Raw genomic sequence first — 19378 nt, forward strand, 5'->3', positions numbered from 1 at the left:
AGGCTGTAATCACTGCCAAAAGGTGCTTCAACATAGGGGTCTGAACACTTATACATTTTCACAAAATGTCTAAAAACCCGTTTTTGCTTTGTCATTATGGTGTATTGCGCGTAGATTGAGGGAAAAATGTTATTCTAAAATGGATAAGGCTAAGGTAATAAAATGTGGAAAAAGTCAAGGGGTCTGAATACTTTCCGAATGCCCTGCATATAGGCCTATCACTGTCGCAAAGCATATGAACTAACAGGTTATAAAGCAAACAACGCAATTATCACAACACATAGGTTGTAATATGTCTTTTTTTTGTTGCTTCCCCTATGATTTTACCCCCGTACCTTTACGTAATAGGGATAGGGAATTCTAAATGAAAACATTTGAATCAAGAGCAAATTGTAGTTAAAAATCTTTAATATTTATACATATATTTATATATGTACACATTGACTTACATATTCCTGTAATGGCAAGTAACATGATTAAATTCATTAAAAGTGATTGGGTACCACAAGTAACCATCTCTCCAAATAAAAACCAAACTTCTCAGGTGTTTTTACACACATGCGGGTCAGGTTACATGGAGAGGGCTCCCTTAGAGCACAATAACCTTTCATCTCTATTCCCTACTCTCCTTGTGCTACAGTAGACACATGCCTGTCATCACAACGGCTAGTGCTGGAGTCTGGGGTCTCATGTTTGTTTTTTTTAGCAGGCATTTGTTCCTTTCCAAACGGACTCTTACCTATCTAACGTTAGTGTGTTTGGGCTGTTGTTACACTTGGACTTATCCTAGTAACAACTTTAAAAAAGGAGTAAGGGTAAAAGACTTGGGTTGTATTCAAGGTTATTCAACGGTTTTGTAAACCGCTAGGCAAAATGCTGTTGCAATGCCTTGGGATAGCACTATGGTGTTTTGAGCCTAATAAGAACAGGGCCACATTCAGTAATAGTGGTATTAATTATGCACCAAATACAAGTCCCTTTACCGGATGCCATACCTACAGGCAGAGGCGTCATGCCCATTGATACCGTTACACATTACATTGTTTCTTTTACACATTACATTATACTGAATTTGACCATCAGTACCCCCTCAAATAGAATTAGGTGCATATCTCCTCTGCCAGCCTGATAATTCACATCGTTCGAGGCAAAAACTCTTCACGTCACCTCAGTTCCCTCCTAGACTTGTATACAACCCTGATAGTTATCCTATAAACACACTGGTAGAAACATAGTGGCACATCCATAATGTTGCCCAACCATGTCAAGTCCTTATTATACCTTGTATTTTAATGTGATTACAAATGCTGATATGCATAATAAAGAGCTGTCAAATGAACAAAATAATAAATGTATAGAGAACATATTTAGTCCAAGGGCATCATTCCATGGCAGTCCCAAATCCCATAGTCCTTTATAGTGTCATAAACTAAGCTTTTAATTAAAAACTTGAATTCAGAGTTTCAGAACTGTACGGTCACATCACAGGGTGTGACGGAGCCGGTGCATTGAATAGGTGCTGCTGCCCTCTGGTGGTGTTGACGAGGAGATAGGCGCACTACAGGAAGGGGTTGGTGGAAGAGCCTCCAGCGGGGTAGGATCCAGCCGGGGCTCCCGCCTGGTTCAAAACAAATGGTTCATCAATATCGGAAAATAACATAACTATCAGCATGGCTTCCAAACTCATCCATGAAGTTAGCAGAGAGAGCGAGGCTGCATGGGTGACCGCCCCACATAGGTGTATTTTTACATTGGACCCATGCAGAAGTTGCATGTGTTCAGACTTGTATGTGTTATGTCACAAAGTGTTTCACATTGGTATTACAAGTATTACTATTAAAAGACCACAATGCATCCTTCGGACCCTCAACATGATCCGGAAACACACACACAAGCTACTAGATGCTCACCATGAATGGGTTATTGGTCATCCCCGGCCCAGCCATGGGCTGCCCAAAGGGGGTCATGGAGGGCTTGGTCTGCCCGTAGACTGGGTATCCACCAGGGCCTGTCCATGCAGAGAGAAAAAAAATTAGGCTGAATGGTCTATTTACTATTTATTTTTATAAACCTGGTAAATGTAATAACTTGCCGGTAAACGTAATAAAATGTTGAATGGTAAAGTTGACTTTTTCTGCTAAATTGTGAAGTTATTACGTTAACCGGTGGTTATTACATTAACCGGTGAGTAACAACTTTATGAATAATGTAATAACTTCAACCAAACATGTAATAACATACCAAAATCAATGTTATGTACTACTACCCTCAATTTGATGCACATACCACCATCTAGTGCCAATCACAACACAAACAACTCATGCACATCATACAGGAATACATAGACACTCACAAGCACACATTGAAATGTACACACATGCATAGTCCCACACACACCACTTTATTTGATCATTATTAAATCAAGCTTATTATGTTATCCGGTGGTTATTATGTCAGGTCATCAGGTCAGTAGCAACTTTATTAAATGACCAATAACTTCCACCGATCATGTAATAACAATGTCTGTGTTATTTCCCTTCTTTTAAGGACATGGAACAGTGCTAACACCATCAATCCGGCACTCCAGGAAGGCTCAAGCAAACACTCAAAGTATTTGAACAATTTCAAAACTGTTTGGGCCGATCTGGATGGCACCAGGGCAATTGGTGTCAAATGAACATGTTGAGTAACCTTGCCTGAAACCTGAAGACTGGCATTACAAGGTAACACAAGCCAACACCTTGGCTTCAGTTCAGCTGAGGCTATCAAAGTCATGTGGTGCACAGAACTAACCCAGTCAGTAACACCAGCAACCATCCAGCACAATTCAACTTTACTGAACCAAATAAATTATACGTTTATTTGAGAATCAGGTGACGTTCCCCGGACAAACGGGGAACTAGACAAAAAAAACTCCAGGGGACTATGACACAAAGTCCAAGGAACGTCCTAAAAACATCCCCAGGGTCGTCCCCGGGACCATTTCGTGACGTCCTGGGGACGTCTTTAAAGGGAACTATTGTAGATTACTTGTTTAGATTTAGCAGCAAAAGTTATGTTTATCATTAAACATTTTATTATGATTACCAGCAAGTTATAACATACTGGTTTTATTACATTAGAAAAAAAAAACGCAAAGTTATTTCAAACAGAAAAGTTATTACATTTACCGTTGTTACAGGAATACCTGCCAGAAATACAACCTTTGTTTATAGTGGAGGGTCACAAGAAAATGTTAAACATTTGGTGAGTCAAAACACAATATTAGGGGGAGGGGGTGCAAATCACAGCTTTGAAGTAAAGTCCAAACTATATTGTGGTATGGGTGAGACTACTAAGGAGAAGAGGGCACACTACTTACCATTGGGTTGCTGGGGGTGGTAGGCCCCCGGCTGGGTGTAAGGGCAGGGGGCCTGGCCAGGGAAGGGCTGCTGGAAAGTCCCACTGAAACTGGTCGGGAGGCAGTAAGAGGAGGGGTTCCCAAAGCCAGCAGGCATACTCATAGAGCCTGTGCCAAACGAGGCTACGAAACACAGAGAGAGGGGAGGGCGGAGTGAGTACCACGTACACAGTGGTACACAACCGTACCTTTCAATGTACAGTATCTACTGATATCAAACAATGCTATTTCAGACAAATTGACACACATTCACTGGCAGAGGCCCAAACATGTCCTTTAAGCATGCTTGTGTTCATACTTCTGACTTCAACCACACACACGTTATGCATGCATTTATGGACTTTCACATGCTCTCTCTCTCTCACACACACACACACACACACCTGCGGCCGGTGCTATACCATTAGTCTGGAAGGGGTTGGTGGCCATATCCGGGGCGGCGGCAACAAATGGGTTATTGGACGGGATGGCTGAAACAGGACATTACATCATGTTTTCATTACATTTGAGGGTCACCCATTTCAGAAATCAATGTTCAGGAATGTGTAACACAATCCACTCACCTCCAAAGCCTTGCTGCACATGCATGCTGGGTAATACTGGCTGAGTCTGGGCAGGCGAGGTTCCCAACACAGCTCCAAACATATTCCTAGATTCACATAAATACATAACCTGAATCAATTTGTTATATCTCATTGAATCATTATTTTTTTTTTAGCAAGATCCAGAGGCATATCTAAAACCAATTTTTAGTGCCAAGTTTTGAAGTGGCGTCTGTCTCTCACCCCTGGACACTGCTCCCTGTGGGGGCCGAAGAGCTCAGCTCGTTGTCCAGCTCAGCAAGAGCAGCGTAGCGGTCCTCTGCTGAAATGCCCAGCTGGGACGGAGCCGGTACAGCACCGGCCACCGACGGCACTGGGACACCTCGCCCTACAGAGAGCGAGAGAGACACACACAGGGGTCAATATACACATATGGCAATGGACATGGACACTAACACACAAAAATAAGATAACATGTTGTGCCCCTGTTGGGCTTGGAACATATATAATGTAAATAAGAGGGTATGTATGAGAATGGGACCCAGGGGTACCTGATGCAAAGGACTGTGAGGGGGGTGAGGTGCTGAAATGTGAAGGTACTCCAGAGTTGCCAAACGCCTCAAAGTTGGCAAAGTCGGCGTTTGAGTTAACCTGAGTCGCTGCAAACCACAGAGGAGGAAACAAACGCTGACAACGTGAGGAATGAGGAAATCATAATGGCATTATGGTGCATGGGAGGAGGGGCAGATGACAATGATTTAACACAAACACATTATAATGACGTGTTGTCTTCTTACACTACTCTTCATAACTGCTCATTTCGAAGCACTCAAAATATGATTTTGTCTCATTGAAGACAAAGATTTCGAATCAACTCAATATTGGGAAACTCTTGAACTGCCATTTAAGAAAAATGTTCACTTAGTCACATTACTGCACGACTAAGTGGAAATTTGACTTAAAACTGAAGTTAGTTTGAGTGAAGGCCATTCCCACTCATTACCTGACTGGCTCGGGAAATGTGCAAAGTTGGCAAAGTTGGAGTTGCTGGCAGCCTGAGAGGGCGGAGCGGCAAAGATGTCTCCACCCAGGTCAGATAGGAGGTCAAACTTCTTCTCCTGAACTATAGGATAGGCCTGGGAGCGAACCACCACCGGCGACTGGCAGAGGGAGGGAGAGAGAGATGGAAGGGCATGAGGAATGACAGCATGCTTTAAAGAAAAATAACTGGGGACATGGGGTTGCACCCATTGACTTATAAACTCAGCAAAAAAAAGAAACGTCCTCTCACTGTCAAGTGCGTTTATTTTCAGCAAACTTAACATGTGTAAATATTTGTATGAACATAAGATTCAACAACAGACATAAACTGAACAAGTTCCACAGACATGTGACTAACAGAAATGTAATAATGTGTCCCTGAACAAAGGGGGGGGGGTAAAATCAAAAGTACCAGTCAGTATCTGGTGTGGCCACCAGCTGCATTAAGTAGTGCAGTGCATCTCCACATGGACTGCACCAAATTTGCCAGTTCTTGCAGTAAGATGTTACCCCACTCTTCCACCAAGGCACCTGCAAGTTCCCTGACATTTCTAGGGGGGGAATGGCCCTAGCACTCACCCTTCGATCCAACAGGTCCCAGACCTGCTCAATGGGATTGAGATCGGGGCTCTTCGCTGGCCATGGCAGAACACTGACATTCCTGTCTTGCAGGAAATCACGCACAGAACGAGCAGTATGGCTGGTGGCATTGTCATGCTGGAGGGTCATGTCAGGATGAGCCTGCAGGAAGGGTACCACATGAGGGAGGAGGATGTCTTCCCTGTAACACACAGCGTTGAGATTGCCTGCAATGACAACAAGCTCAGTCCGATGATGCTGTGACCCCCCCCCCAAGACCATGATGGACCCTCCACCTCCAAATCGATCCCGCTCCAGAGTACAGGCCTCGGTGTAACGCTCATTCCTTCGATGATAAACGCAAATCCGACCATCACCCCTGGTGAGACAAAACCGCGACTCATCAGTGAAGAGCACTTTTGCCAGTCCTGTCCGGTCCAGAGACGGTGGGTTTGTGCCCATAGGCGACATTATTGCCGGTGATGTCTGGTGAGGACCTGCATTTACAATAGGCCTACAAGCCCTCAGTCCAGCCTCTCTCAGCCTATTGCGAACACTGAGCACTGATGGAGGGATTGTGCGTTCCTGGTGTAACTCGGGCAGTTGTTGTTGCCATCCTGTACCTGTCCCGCAGATGTGATGTTCGGATGTACCGATCCTGTGCAGGTGTGGTTATACGTGGTCTGCCACTGCGAGGATGATCAGCTGTCCGTCCTGTCTCGCTGAAGCGCTGTCTTAGACTTCTCACAGTACGGACATTGCAATTTATTGCCCTGGCCACATCTGCAGTCCTCATGCCTCCTTGCAGCATGCCTAAGGCACGTTCACGCAGATGAGCAGGGACCCTGGGCATCTTTCTTTTGGTATTTTCAGAGAGTCAGTAGAAAGGCCTATTTAGTGTCCTAAGTTTTCATAACTGTGACCTTAATTGCCTACCGTCTGTAAGCTGTTAGTGTCAGAAAGACCGTTCCACAGGTGCATGTTCATTAATTGTTTATGGTTCATTGAACAAGCATGGGAAACAGTCTGTAAACCCTTTACAATGAAGATCTGTGAAGATATTTGGATTTTTACAAATGATCTTTGAAAGACAGGGTCCTGAAAAAGGGACGTTTCTTTTTTTTCCCTCCTGAGTTTATAATGATAAGAGGGTTTGGAAATAAACAAAAAACGTTTTTAGACCTTTAATAAAGTATCTAAAAACGCATAATGTTGTACTGTAGCTTCGACCCTATTTCACGTCATCTGACGTTGTGTTGTGCCCACCATCAGTTGAAACATGCTCTTGAATACAGGATGGGTGTCATTTCAATCACAGAAATAATAGAATGGACCCATCCCTTCAGACCACAGCAAATTAGCTGGTACAAGTACAATTTGAATTACTACAACAAAAGATGACCACCGGTCCGACCACTGTCGAATGGCAACACTAGAACCGCTAATGCCAACGGCCACAGACGATTGATTTTGTTTTATTTATTTACCATTTGAAAGTTGACATTTCCAAATGATTCCTATTTTCGTACATTAAATCAGCCAAAACATGACACCCACCCTGTATTCAAGAGCATGTTGTATCTCAACCGATGGCGGCCACAACACAAAAACCTAGATGATGTAAAATAGAGTCTAAGCTACAATATGTGTGAAACCAATTTATTTTGTTGAAAATTTGACGTTAAAAAAATAAATAAAATGAACATTTTCGGTTTTTTGGAAGACAACAAAATTGTTTGACAATGGTGTTTGTAAACTTTTAAATGTTATCAATCTCAACCATTTATCTTTTCCAGTGGTGAGAACATGGATGTATGGTTGGTTATGCAAAATGGGTCAACTTTGAGCACCATTATCTCTTGAATATTTTGGCATTCAGGTCCAAAAAGCCACTTTCTGTGCACTTCTACAAATACCTATGGAAGTGAAAAAGTGATTGAGTTTAAAAAGTAATTGAATTGACCCTAGACAAAGGTATCCATTTTTTTTTGCATCAGCCTAAAATGGATTTCCCCATATGTTAGGAAATGACTCAAAAGCACATTAGCCTGAAATGTATTACATCATATGTTAGGAAAGAAGATGGGGAAATACCTGACGCGTTGGGGGGGTCTTGTTAAGCTGCAGGGTTTTCAGGGGCTGGACCTCCGGGGTGCTGCCTGTGCTGCTGGCTGAGGTGCCCGACTTGGAGGCCTGGGCTGTGGCTACCGTCCTAGCCTGATCTGGAGAGACGTACCTGTGTGCACACAACCACGAATAAAAATACATTCAGGGGTGGAATCGATGGGGAGTTCCCAAGGTGAAATAATTTTCACATGTAAAAATGGGTTTTTACTTGTTTTTTTTAAAGGTGAATTCATAAGATTTTACATTGAGAGTTCTGAGTGTGATTTTACATGAATACGTCACAATAGAAACTGTGGGATCTGCAAATCAAATTCTTCTGCTTTTGAAGATGTTTAGTTCACACAATGCAGTACAAAGCACGTGAGTGAAGTTCAGTGAACAGATGAATGAACCAAAAAGAAGCATCTCACCATCTTTTTTTCTCGTACTTTTCCTGGAGGAATTCTTTTACTTTCTGGGGTTCGTGGAAGTCTGGAACAACCAATGTCCTGTCATTGTACAGCCCCAACCAGATGTGTTTACAAACCTAGAGTAGAGAAAGTGTTTGGGGAGAGGGTGTGGCGAGAGAGCGCGAGAGAGAAAAAGGAATGCCAATAAACTCCCTAGAGAGAAACAAAAAAACTTCAAATAAAGAAAGCATACATGAGGAGACAGACATGCATAGAAAATACTAATCCAGTGTTTTTCAATGCTGGTCCTGGGGACCCACAGGGTAAGCAGGATTTTGTTCCAGCCCAATACAAACACATCTGACTCAACTAATCATCAATACCTTTGAATGAATTGGATTTGTTGGTGCTAAACCAGAATAAAAGCCTGCACTCCCTGCAGATCACTAGGATTGAAGTACACATTTCTTAGTACATTACTTGACCTCATGTCATTACCTCGTTGGTGTGTTTCTGTAGGAATTCAATTTCCTGTTGCGTGAAGGTGGTCATAGAGATGGACTTCACTCTGTGGGGGGGGTTCAGCCCTCGTCTAGTTGGGAGTGGAGGGGTATGTATTCGGTGTCATTCAGTTTACAATGACCAGGCACAACATGACTGCACACTCACAGCTAAACTGTGCATTTACTGATATTCACTGTCAAAAGGGTCATTCCATTTGATTTCAATCACTTTTTGACTGCACCCCTTTTGATTTGAACAAAACTTGTCATACATATTTGCCCATGGTAGTGGTCAGAAAGTGACTTTTTGAACCTGAAAGCCAAAACATTTAGGAGATAGTGCTCAAAGTTGCCCCATTTTGCAACAATGTCTTTATCACTGGAAAATATAAAAAAGGGATTATTTATCCTTTAGCAGCAATTATCAAAAAACATGTCAATTCATTTTCGCATATGCAAACCCTATTTTACATAATCTGAGGTGTTTGTATTGTGCCCGCTATCGGTTGAGACACAGCATAGTGTTGAATACAGGGTGGGTGTAATTTCAATCATATAAATATAAATTAATAGAATGGATTTATACCTTCAGACCACTGCAAATTAGCTGATACATAATTGAAATTCTAATGTTTACTTCCAATTACTACCACAAAGATGCCCACCGGTCCCCTCACCGTCAAATGTCAACTTAAATTCTTTAATCTATATTTCTATGATTTCAACAGGTTTCCTATGGAAGATTGACAGTATTATTTAAAACTGATATTCCCATTCAAGTCAACATTCTCTGAGGTGTGGACCTCCAACCATCTTTGTGCTACCATTTCAAAGATTACATTTCTATTTTATTCGCATTTTAGTACATTTATCTGGCAAACCATGACACCCAATAGCATGCTGTTTCAACCGATCAGGCCTAACAAACATCTCAGATGATGTAAAATAAGGTCCAGGCTACATGTGGGAAAAAAAAAGAGTTTATGCATTTAGATAATTGATGTTAAAATAAAATAAAAAATAAAATATATATATATATATATTTAAATAAAAGTTTGACAACCTTGTTTATGAGCTTTTGAATATCAAACTCAACAATTTATATTTTCCAGTGATGAAGACATGGATATTTCATGGTAGGGTGGGGTATGCAAAAAGGGTTCACTTTGGGAAACTCCATCTCCTATAGGTTTTGGCATTTGTGTCCAAAAGGGGTCAAAAAGTGATTGAAATCAGATGGCACATCCCAAAAGTGAAAACCACCAGTGAAAGTCATTATATGACTCATAAGGCTATGCATTCATGTTCCTAGCCTTCACATATGACGTGGGATGATCACTTGTGGCATCAGTTGTGGTTTTGTCAGAAGTCCTTTCCTATTGTGGTCTCTGAACCATATAATTTGCATTACTTGACCTACTGCCCCATTTCATGTATTCTACAAGTGTCTGACACTTATACACTTCCTCTATCTCAGGGATGGAAAACTCCAGGCCTTGGGGGCCAGCCCTATAACTAACACACCTGATGAAACGGAATTGTATTCTAAACTGAAGACCTTGATTAGTTGATTATTGGAGTAAGGCGTTTTAGCAGGAGCTGGGGCAAAAAGTGTGTCAACAATCAGGCCCCCGAGGACTGCCCATCCCTGCTCGATCTATACACATACAGGCGTGAGCAACGGATGTCCCAAACTACGCCTACGGTATAGACAAGTTGATTGGGAAATAGGTTCGCCGGTGCGGTGACGTGCCGTTTTGACACACTGGTCAAATATTTGCCTTTTATCAGACAAGTACTTTCGGCACAAAACAATCCTTTAGTTAGTTGGTCAAGCTAGGTATGGAACTGCATATTGACCTTCTAAAGATTGGGAATTGAGACCCCTCCTTACAACAAAGCATGGGCTTGCGACCCAGCCCAACCAATGGCCTCGAGCTAACGTTGGATAGCATTACCTGCTGTGTAAGGGAGCTTGCCAACGTTAGCTAAACCACATCATAAAGAACGACATTTTGCTTTAAAAACAATCCCACATATTAAAAAAAAATCAATAGAATCAACACAGTACTTACAAGATGCCAGAACAGGTGGTACAGACGAAGGAACCCACTGTCATGTTGGCATAAGTCGGGCCGCGCTGGTCGCAATCAAAGCACTTCCTATTCGGGGGTTGGCTAGTCATTTCCCGAAGCATCTTAAGATGCGTCTCCTCTTGCTTTCGCTTCGCACTCGTCGCCATGGTTGAGAAACGGGGCTACTAACGGTGGGAGAAGTTTATCGAGGATGTCTTTGGGGAGGCTTGCCTCGACAGCGGTGGTGGTTCAGACACCTTGCTGAGAGGTCTAGTGGGACAAGACAGTCCTTCTTCGTTGGCATACAGGAGGTGTACCAGACAGCTAACCAGAGAGTGACTGACACCTACCGGTGGGAAGATCTGGTGGGCAGCAATTACCATTCGACAACATATTACATTGATGAATAAAAGTTTAATAGTAAATACCATCATACTGACATCTTGTGTAAAAACACTGATACAAGAGATTATCATATTTTGGTCTCTACTTTGACATTATCATGTTTATCAAGATAAGAAAGTCCTTTGCCTCAAATTTGGCACTGTTGAGGGTAGCAGGTGTCCACCAAATAAGCCATGAGCCCATCTGACCTCCCTCCATAGAAATCAATCGGCTCCTGTTTTGGATGAGGGAACAAGCAAGCCAAGGCCCCACAGACAGTGGTTGCACTGTTCTCGCCAATGAGTCTCCGCCTCTGCTCATCCTGTTTACTCGCTCCCTTGGAATTGGCCTGGGTCATGTTCATTAGGGCACAATGTTTTAAAACGGAAAACGAATATGAGCATTACTTATTGGATATGCCCAGGTAGTCTGCCCCTGTTTCAAGGCGGTGCCTAATGAACATGACCCCGAGGTAGTCGTTGTCACAAATCTTTACATAATAAGAATTGGTTTATGCTCAATGGTTAGGAAGTTAAAGAAATGTATAGATCAGTTGATCTTCACAGCTCCTTTCTCAGGTAGACCCTCATGAACAAGCACATCCTTTTATCTGTCAGACAGCTGGTTGGTAAGGATGCATTTGCAGTACCACCAGAATCCGTCGGAGGGAAGTGTCACTTTGGCCTCGCTCTCTTTTCTTTGGTGCCAATGGAATCCCCAGTTTCAGACGGCTACAAGTGGAGATAAGGCTGGTATTTCAGACACAACATAATAACTGAATACATACCAGAAATACACAGGCTAATTTAAGTGTCACATCACTTTAGTCTGGATTCCAGTCTGTTTCTGCTTTAGCCAACCTGTAATCATGAAATGTTATATTGCCAAACAAGGCAAGGCAACAATGTGACATTGTTGAATGCAGGAACAGTTAGGGAACCAGAAGGGTGTACTACGAAGCTGGAGAGAGGAGTTAGCGAGCTTACTTGAGTCAATTCTGTGTTCAACTCGAGATGACTCACCTTTTAGCTAGGTACATTTCTATGGCAATGAATGCTTCATCTCTAACCTGCTCCGGGGCAGGGCAACTCCACTTCATCCTGAACTAAGCGTTTGAGCCGAAAGTTGAGGACCAATGAAATTAGATTCCCTCACTCTCACAGAGTGACTCAGCATCCCCTTCTCCGGACCATATTTGAGGAAGACTGATTCAATATTTTTTTAAGAAAAATGTATTTTGTGTAGTAATATTCAAAGATATATCACACTACACATTTAGTGAAGACAGGATGCATTTAAAAGTTGTGGGTAAAAAGGGGCTTGTGCATTGATAAGCACACCAAAGACGATATTAATGATACGATTAATAAAAGAAAGATGGCACTTCTAATAGCCTATTTCAAGATAAGCTTTCTTTCCTTTCGTGAAAAATGTTTGTGGCACCGACTCGCCCATGGATTGCCGTTTCAGCATTGTCTCAATGACGAGTTCGGCTTTTGACTTGTCACGTTCAACGCCAACACGCAGTCACAAGCTGGCACAAGTTAACGGCGGTTGCATGATCAATATCCACCTTCGCAACATGTATGAAGCCTGAGCTTGAATTTGAAGCCAACTGAAGCTGGCTAGCTTTAGAAAATCCAGAAAAGATCTAGCTAGTGTCTTAGTATAACCCTGAGGCTACTATTCCCAGTTCAGAAGTACAAGGTCGTGTTCAGTAGGACATTTAGCAACAGAAGGAAAATCTGTGTTCTTATTGGACAATTAAGCTCAGTTAGTACATTCATTGTTTCAATTATTATTTTTTTAAACACTTTTCAACTGTATAAAGAGTGTTGATCCTTAGACATATTGATTGACAGTCAATATAACCTGATAAATTAAAGGTGATCAATCAATAAAGGCATACCTACATGGATTTTACTTAGAAAATTGCTGTACATTTCAACCGAATTGTAAAACTGAAGTTAACCTTAGCTGTATTGGATATAGTGGACCAATGTAAAGGGTTGATACAGTTGGGGATCTCCAAAGCCATAAATACCGTAGATATGAAACATTTGGCATCAATGAACAGGCTAATACATTCTGATATATAACCATCTCTATACCAGGCTCTGGGCCTTGAGATATAGAGTTCAGCAGGTACTCCCACCATAAAATGGTGAGGTGTCATAAAAGTGTCATAGTGGGGTTATATCACCTGTTGCCTTTTCCGTGTAACACGGAAGAAGTCCTCCATGCGAGTTTGTCGGCTCTGTCCTGCTGCCTTGTCCTCCTCCCTCTCCTTCCTCAGGCGTTCACGCTTCTCACTGAACTTCTGCATTCGACCTCGTACCCTTTGCTCCCTACATCACACACACACACACACACACACACACACACACACACACACACACACACACACACACACACACACGGAATAATTCCGTTTTAGATTACTGGGCAAGGACATAAAACAACCATGCACTGCAGATATAGAGGACTCTATTTGTGCACACCAGGTTTCATATTTTTCAAGCGTCTCAGTTTTACCTTTTTGAACACAATTAATAAGATTACATGGTCAGGGGGAACCTGATCCTAGATCAGCACTCCTACTCTGAGATGCTTGATACATATGGCCCCTGGTCTAATTCCAAAGGAGGTCGGTCATACAGGACCAGAACAGTACTTGACGTGTTTCTCGTGGCACAGAAAGTGGACCAGGGCCTCCTCATCTGGCTCAGTCCAGACTAGGTTCGGGAGCTCGGTCTGGGGGGCATCCAAAAACAGCTTGCGGGCATCCTGATACTGCCAGAACAGTGGGACAGGGTGGGTCTGAAGGAGGAGGCGAGAAAAGGGTTTGGGGTGTTAGTCTAATTACATGGACAGGAACATAGCATAGAAGGTGTGGTCTGAGATGAAAAATGAAATAATCATTACTTCATATATGTTATTCATATGTGGAGTGGTAACAAATGACATCGATCATTTCATATTTTCTTGGTTTACTAGTATGTTTTATCCAGGCTTATAGATAAGACTTCAGCAAACACACTGGCACCAAAATCTCCAAGACAATTGCATTGCAGTAATATGAACAGTTGTACCTTTCTGTTGATGTTCAGCACCACATTCTCTATGTTCCGGTGCTGCTGGATCAGAGTCAGAGCTCTCTTAGGTCCAAGGCCTGTGATTTTATCACAGTAGTCACAGCCCAACAAGATACACAGGTCCACAAACTGACATAAATTAGGAGGAAAGACAAGGGGTGTTAGCCTAAGAGATTAAATATCACTGAATAGATAGTATGGGAGCATGTTGAGGGGTGCAACAGTTGAGAGATTATACTTGAGAGAAAAGTACATGATGTTTATGCCTTACAAGATTGTAGTATGCTTGTACACATGATGCCTATGAGCATGTAATGAAGGCCTATGCCTCATTCAATACAAATGCTTTGGGTGGAGGAGGTATCTTACCTCTTCATGTGTTATCTTCAAAATGTCTAGCAGCTTGGGTAGAGAGTACTCAATGACTTCGCTGTGAGGAGAAGAATAATTAGATTTGGAGACCCAGAGAACTGGCCATCAGTCATTACAATAACTTAATAAATGTAGTCATTTCCCCCAATTTTTTTTTACCAATACTTTGCCACAAAGTGCTTAGAAGTAACCCTAGACTAAAAACTTTTCTATTGGGGAAACCACAGCAGTATTATCAAACTTAGTAAATATATTAAACATAAATCCTGTACACTCCAATTAGCATGATATGTTACGTTTCATATGATATGTATTACTTTGTAGATGTCCATTTTATCTATTTTGTATGATATGTAACAAATTACAATTAGTATGATATGTTACGTTTCATATGATATGTATTACTTTGTAGATGTCCATTATCTATTTTGTATGATATGTAACAAATTACAATTCATATATGTTACGAATTGCAATTTGTACAATATGTTACGAATCACAATTAGTACATTATGCTACGAATTTTCAAAAACGTATGATATATGTTACGAATTCCAATTTATTGTGGCTAACATTAGCTAGGTGGCTAACGTTAGCTAACCTAGGCGTTAGGGGTTAAGGTTAGGGTCAATGTTATGCATGAAACACACCGACAATCTCTGTGCCGATAGTCTGCCAATAGGTATTTATCACAGTGGGAGAGTGTTCCTTCTCTTGCTAGAACAAAAGTGGTACTTGCTGCTTGCAGACCCGGTATTTGGCTATGGGCTGGCGCTGACAGTATGGGATTTTGGATAGTGAATTAAATTGCTTCTTCGTCATCTTGCTAGATCTATCTGTGGTCATCTGGTTAGTATCAACAAGGGCTTTCTATAAAATAGCAACATTAGCACAACATTTGCCAGAGTGTCCATGTCTCCATCCTTTTACTTTTAGATTTGTGTGTATTGTTGTGAATTGTTAGATAATACTGCACTGTTGGAGCTAGGAACACACACAATTCGCTACACCCGTATAACAACTTCTAAATATGTGTATGCGACCAATTCGATTTGATAGCTTGGAATCTAGACCATAAGCAATACGCACAGATATGCATAGCCAAACAACGCAACTGCCACCTTCTGGTTTGGAGTATTTTATCAAGGCTTTTGTGCCTGACGACTTCCAAGGTCTTTGCTGTGTGAATAAAAAAGACATTGACTGCAGACACCCTGTTCAGAGGTGCTAAGTACTGTCAGCAGGCAAACGTTTCACTATCCTGCTGGTGTCTTGAGCTTTTATGGTTAAGCTTAGGGTTAAGGTTAGGAGTGATGTTAAAGGGTTAAAGTTAGGGTTAGGGGAAGGGTTAGCTAACATGCTAAGTAGTTGCAAAGTAGCTAAAAAGTAGTAAGTAGTTACAACGTTGATAATTAGCTAAAATGTGATGAGATTCGAACATGCAACCTTGGTGTTTCTTGACATTCGCGTTATTTGGGTTGCTAGACGTCCATGTTATACACTCACCCATACCAAATCATTGTCTTATGTAACCATTGGGGCAGCAGGTAGCCTAGTGGTTAAATTGTTGGACTAGTAACAGAAAGGTTGCAAGATCGAATCCCTGAGCTGACAAGGTAAAAATCTGTCGTTCTGCCCCTGAACAAGGCAGTTAACCCACTGTTCCTAGGCCATCATTGAAAATAAGAATTTGTTATTAACTGACTTGCTTAGTTAAATAAAGGTAAAATAAAAAATCTAAATAAATACCAAATGTAACATATCATACTAATTTGAGTGTCCCTGAAGTACATTTACTATACTACGTCTAGTCTATGAGACCAGGCTGTATAGACATGGCTATGGACTCAAAGGTGCACTCTCACCTGTTTTTCTTGGCGTTGAGCTGGCGGATCAGGATGTTTCCACCAAATGGCAGAGTGTCCATGTCTTCTGATGCTACCGCGTCTACTATGCCCTGTTTCACCAGGTGGGCACATAGTGCCTCGCCATCTCCTGGAGCCTGGAGAGAGAGCGAGAGAGTGGAAGGAGAGGGTTCATATGTTATGGTTTCTGGTGGTTGGTGTTTGTTCAAGACAACTTGGTATAATTAGGATATGTGTTCAGGGTTAGCATGCTACATAGAGCACTCGCACACTGACCTGGATGATGGGCACACCCATAAGCTTCAGAAGGTGGAGACAGTCCCGTGTCTGAGGGGACACTACAGGTGCCCACAGAGAGGTCAAAAGTAAAATACAGGAAGATGGAAAACTGATATGCACTGTGATTGAATTCCAATGTTTCTCTTACCTGCTCCTGAACGACTGGGGGAGCTCCAGCCTGCAGCCTGTGCCCTCTTCTCCAACTGAAAGAAAACAGAGAATACAATTAAATTAAACCGTATTGACATGGACTGTAGCAAATTGTACCCTATTTCCTATTTAGTGTAGTGCACTACTTGTGAGGGTATCATTTTGTGAGCTACAGAGCCTTCAGAAAGTATTCATAGCCCTTGACTTATTCCACATTTTGTTGTCACAGCCTGAAATTGATTAAATAGATTTTTTTCGTCACCCATCTAAACACAATACCCCATAATGACAAAGAGAAAACATGTTTTTCAAAATGCCAGCAAATTGAAAACGACACCCCTGAGTGAATACTCTGTAGAAGCACCTTTACCAGCGATTACAACTGTGAGTCTTTCTGGGTAAGTCTCAGAACTTTCCACACCTGAAATGTGCAACATTTGCCATTATTATTTTCAAAATTCTTCAAGCTCTGTCAAATGGGTTGTTAATTATTGCTAGACAATCATTTTCAGGTCATGCCATAGATTTAAGTTCAAACTGTAACTCGGCCACTCAGTAACATTAACTGTCTTCTTGGTAAGCAGTTCCAGTGTAGATTTGGCCTGGTGTTGTAGGGTATTGTCCTGCTGAAAGGTGAATTCATCTCCCAGTGTCTGGTGGAAAGCAGACTGAACCAGGTTTCCCTCTAGGATGTTGCCTGTGCTTAGCTCCATTCCTTTTGTTTTTTTATCCTGAAAAACTCCCCAGTCCTTAACGATTACAAGCATACCCTTAACATGATGCAGCCATCATTAATGCTTGAAAATTTGGAGAGTGGTACTCAGTAATGTGCTGTATTGGATTTGCCCCAAACACAACACTTTGTATTCAGGACAAAAAGTGAATTGCTTCGCCACGTTTTTTGCAGCATTACTTTAGTGCCTTGTCGTAAACAGGGACCTTACAGATAATTGTACATGTGGGGTACAGAGATGAGGTAGTCATTAAACAATCTGGTTAAACACTATTACTGCACACAGTGAGTCCATGTAACTTATTATGTGACTTATAAAACACATTTTTACTCCTGAACTTATTTAGGCTTGTCATAACAAAGGTGTTTAATACTTGACTCAAGACATTTCAGCTTTCATTTTTTATTAATTTGGGGAAAAAAAGTTTTTAACATAATTCCACTTTGACATTATGGGGTATTGTGTGTAGGCCAGTGACAAACAAATCTCAATTTAATCAATTTTGAATTTAGTCTCTAACAACAAAATGGGGAAAAAGTCAAGGGGTGTGAATACTTTCTGAAGGCACCGTAGGTCGCTATGGTCTCAGCTGTAATTCTAAGAGCGCCACTAACCACAGCCCTTTTCTCCCCAGGAGGCTTCCCATCGAACACAAACAATGGTTTGATGTCATGCTCCAGGAAGGTTAGCGTTCGAAAGAACAAACCTGTCAAGGGACTAGAGCGAAATTATGGGAACATGGGTTAGAAACAGAAACAGGGTCCTGAATTCAGAAATAGTTTACACAGGTCTACACATCCCAATAGTCTAAAGTGACTCCCTCTCTTGCTCTAGCTACTTACTTCATCTGCACTGGCTGGAAAGAACTGGACAGATGACAGTAAATAACTGGTAGACATTCGCCATATGCTTTCCCCTATCCTGTGATTTTAGTTCAGTGCAGATGAAGGAGAGGAAAAAGCCACATTTGAGGTGCTGTCAACAATGCCAACGGTTGGGTAAGCTTCTCAATTTAGAAGTTAGAAATGACAGCTCACCCCAGTAACTGAAGATTTGGTACTGCAGTGCGGAACTGGTTCAGAACAATGGAGGTGTCCAACGCAATGACCTTTCCTAAAATTTTGAAACAAAACAAATGACTGCATTTGTAAAATCTTTAAGTGAACTCAATGAGTAGGAAACATCCAATTGTGCCCATATCTAGTACTGGATTAAACTTGGCCAAGCTAGTTTGATAACGTGAATAATGCCTGCCCTGTCTGGTAGCTTCAATGTTGGGGATAAGTCATGTCAATAATTGGGTGGGGCACACTGCTCCATAACATTATACATGCTAGGATGAGATAAAGAGCATATGAAGGAGGTTGATACTAGTAGCAAACTACATGCTAGCTAGCTAACGTTAGCCTTAAGTAGCTAAGCATGCAAACGTACCTGTGTAGTCGCAGATCTCTTTGTAAGAAATAGCACCAGGCGCATCGCTACGAATCAAATCTGCCAGTTTTGTAATACCCATTGTGCTTGTCTGACAGTTACTTATAAAGCCAACAACTTAGATACACAGTTTTGGTGATGCTGTGCACCCGGAAACCTGCGTTGTTGTTGCTACACGAATCTACCAATAGGGGCAGGGGGATCAAACAAAGGAAGAGAGCACAGTAAGAGACTATACCTTAAAGCCACCCATTATTTATTACAGTAAACAATTTACAAACAATCCACTGATATACACTGAACAAAAATATAAACGCAACATGTAACGTATGGTCCCATGTTTCCTGAGCTGAAATATAAGATCCCAGAGATGTTCCATATGTACAAATAGCTTATTCTCAAATGTTGT

At 41.7% G+C, this 19378-nt stretch overlaps 2 protein-coding genes across 5 annotated transcripts; both read right to left on the reverse strand.

Annotated features, from left to right (window-relative positions):
* Positions 1–390: 390 nt before the first annotated feature.
* LOC106568704 (arf-GAP domain and FG repeat-containing protein 1) lies at positions 391–10943 on the reverse strand. Of its 3 annotated transcripts, none has more exons than XM_014139276.2 (12): positions 10657–10943; positions 8577–8670; positions 8100–8215; positions 7657–7798; positions 4946–5102; positions 4494–4601; positions 4186–4330; positions 3964–4049; positions 3802–3870; positions 3362–3523; positions 1911–2008; positions 391–1618 (listed from the first exon to the last, which is right to left on the reverse strand). In XM_014139276.2, the coding sequence occupies exons 1-12, from the start codon at positions 10821–10823 to the stop codon at positions 1559–1561; spliced, it is 1404 nt and encodes a 467-aa protein (XP_013994751.1). In that variant the 5' UTR covers positions 10824–10943; the 3' UTR covers positions 391–1558. The 3 variants fall into 3 exon arrangements, with proteins under 3 accessions (XP_013994751.1, XP_013994749.1, XP_013994752.1); XM_014139274.2 differs by having other exon boundaries at positions 3784–3870; XM_014139277.2 differs by lacking the exon at positions 4494–4601 and having other exon boundaries at positions 3784–3870.
* Positions 10944–11050: 107 nt separating this feature from the next.
* On the reverse strand, positions 11051–19150 carry zgc:110269 (probable flap endonuclease 1 homolog). Of its 2 annotated transcripts, XM_045693839.1 has the most exons (12): positions 18970–19144; positions 18573–18648; positions 18378–18456; positions 18150–18252; positions 16800–16854; positions 16649–16710; positions 16373–16509; positions 14505–14565; positions 14133–14264; positions 13715–13860; positions 13244–13388; positions 11051–11771 (listed from the first exon to the last, which is right to left on the reverse strand). In XM_045693839.1, the coding sequence occupies exons 3-12, from the start codon at positions 18380–18382 to the stop codon at positions 11715–11717; spliced, it is 903 nt and encodes a 300-aa protein (XP_045549795.1). In that variant the 5' UTR covers positions 18383–18456; positions 18573–18648; positions 18970–19144; the 3' UTR covers positions 11051–11714. The 2 variants fall into 2 exon arrangements, with proteins under 2 accessions (XP_045549795.1, XP_013994753.1); XM_014139278.2 differs by lacking the exon at positions 18378–18456 and having other exon boundaries at positions 18970–19150.
* Between the last annotated feature and the right edge of the window lie 228 nt (positions 19151–19378).

Source organism: Salmo salar, chromosome ssa14, assembly GCF_905237065.1.
Source record: "Salmo salar chromosome ssa14, Ssal_v3.1, whole genome shotgun sequence".
Classification (NCBI taxonomy): Eukaryota; Metazoa; Chordata; class Actinopteri; order Salmoniformes; family Salmonidae; genus Salmo; species Salmo salar.

What these genes read in the sequence shown, in the direction of transcription:
- LOC106568704 (XM_014139274.2), bottom strand. Translation starts at nt 10,823, where the DNA reads ATGGCGACGAGTGCGAAGCGAAAGCAAGAGGAGACGCATCTTAAGATG. An exon ending in ACCACCTGTTCTGGCATCTT is followed by an intron (nt 8,671 to 10,656) that starts GTAAGTACTGTG and finishes ACTCCCAACTAG; the next exon opens with ACGAGGGCTGAACCCCCCCC. An exon ending in CTCACAGTCCTTTGCATCAG is followed by an intron (nt 4,331 to 4,493) that starts GTACCCCTGGGT and finishes CGCTCTCTGTAG; the next exon opens with GGCGAGGTGTCCCAGTGCCG.
- zgc:110269 (XM_014139278.2), bottom strand. Translation starts at nt 19,051, where the DNA reads ATGGGTATTACAAAACTGGCAGATTTGATTCGTAGCGATGCGCCTGGT. An exon ending in CCAAATCTTCAGTTACTGGG is followed by an intron (nt 18,253 to 18,572) that starts GTGAGCTGTCAT and finishes ATTTCGCTCTAG; the next exon opens with TCCCTTGACAGGTTTGTTCT. An exon ending in TGAAGATAACACATGAAGAG is followed by an intron (nt 14,265 to 14,504) that starts GTAAGATACCTC and finishes AATTTATGTCAG; the next exon opens with TTTGTGGACCTGTGTATCTT.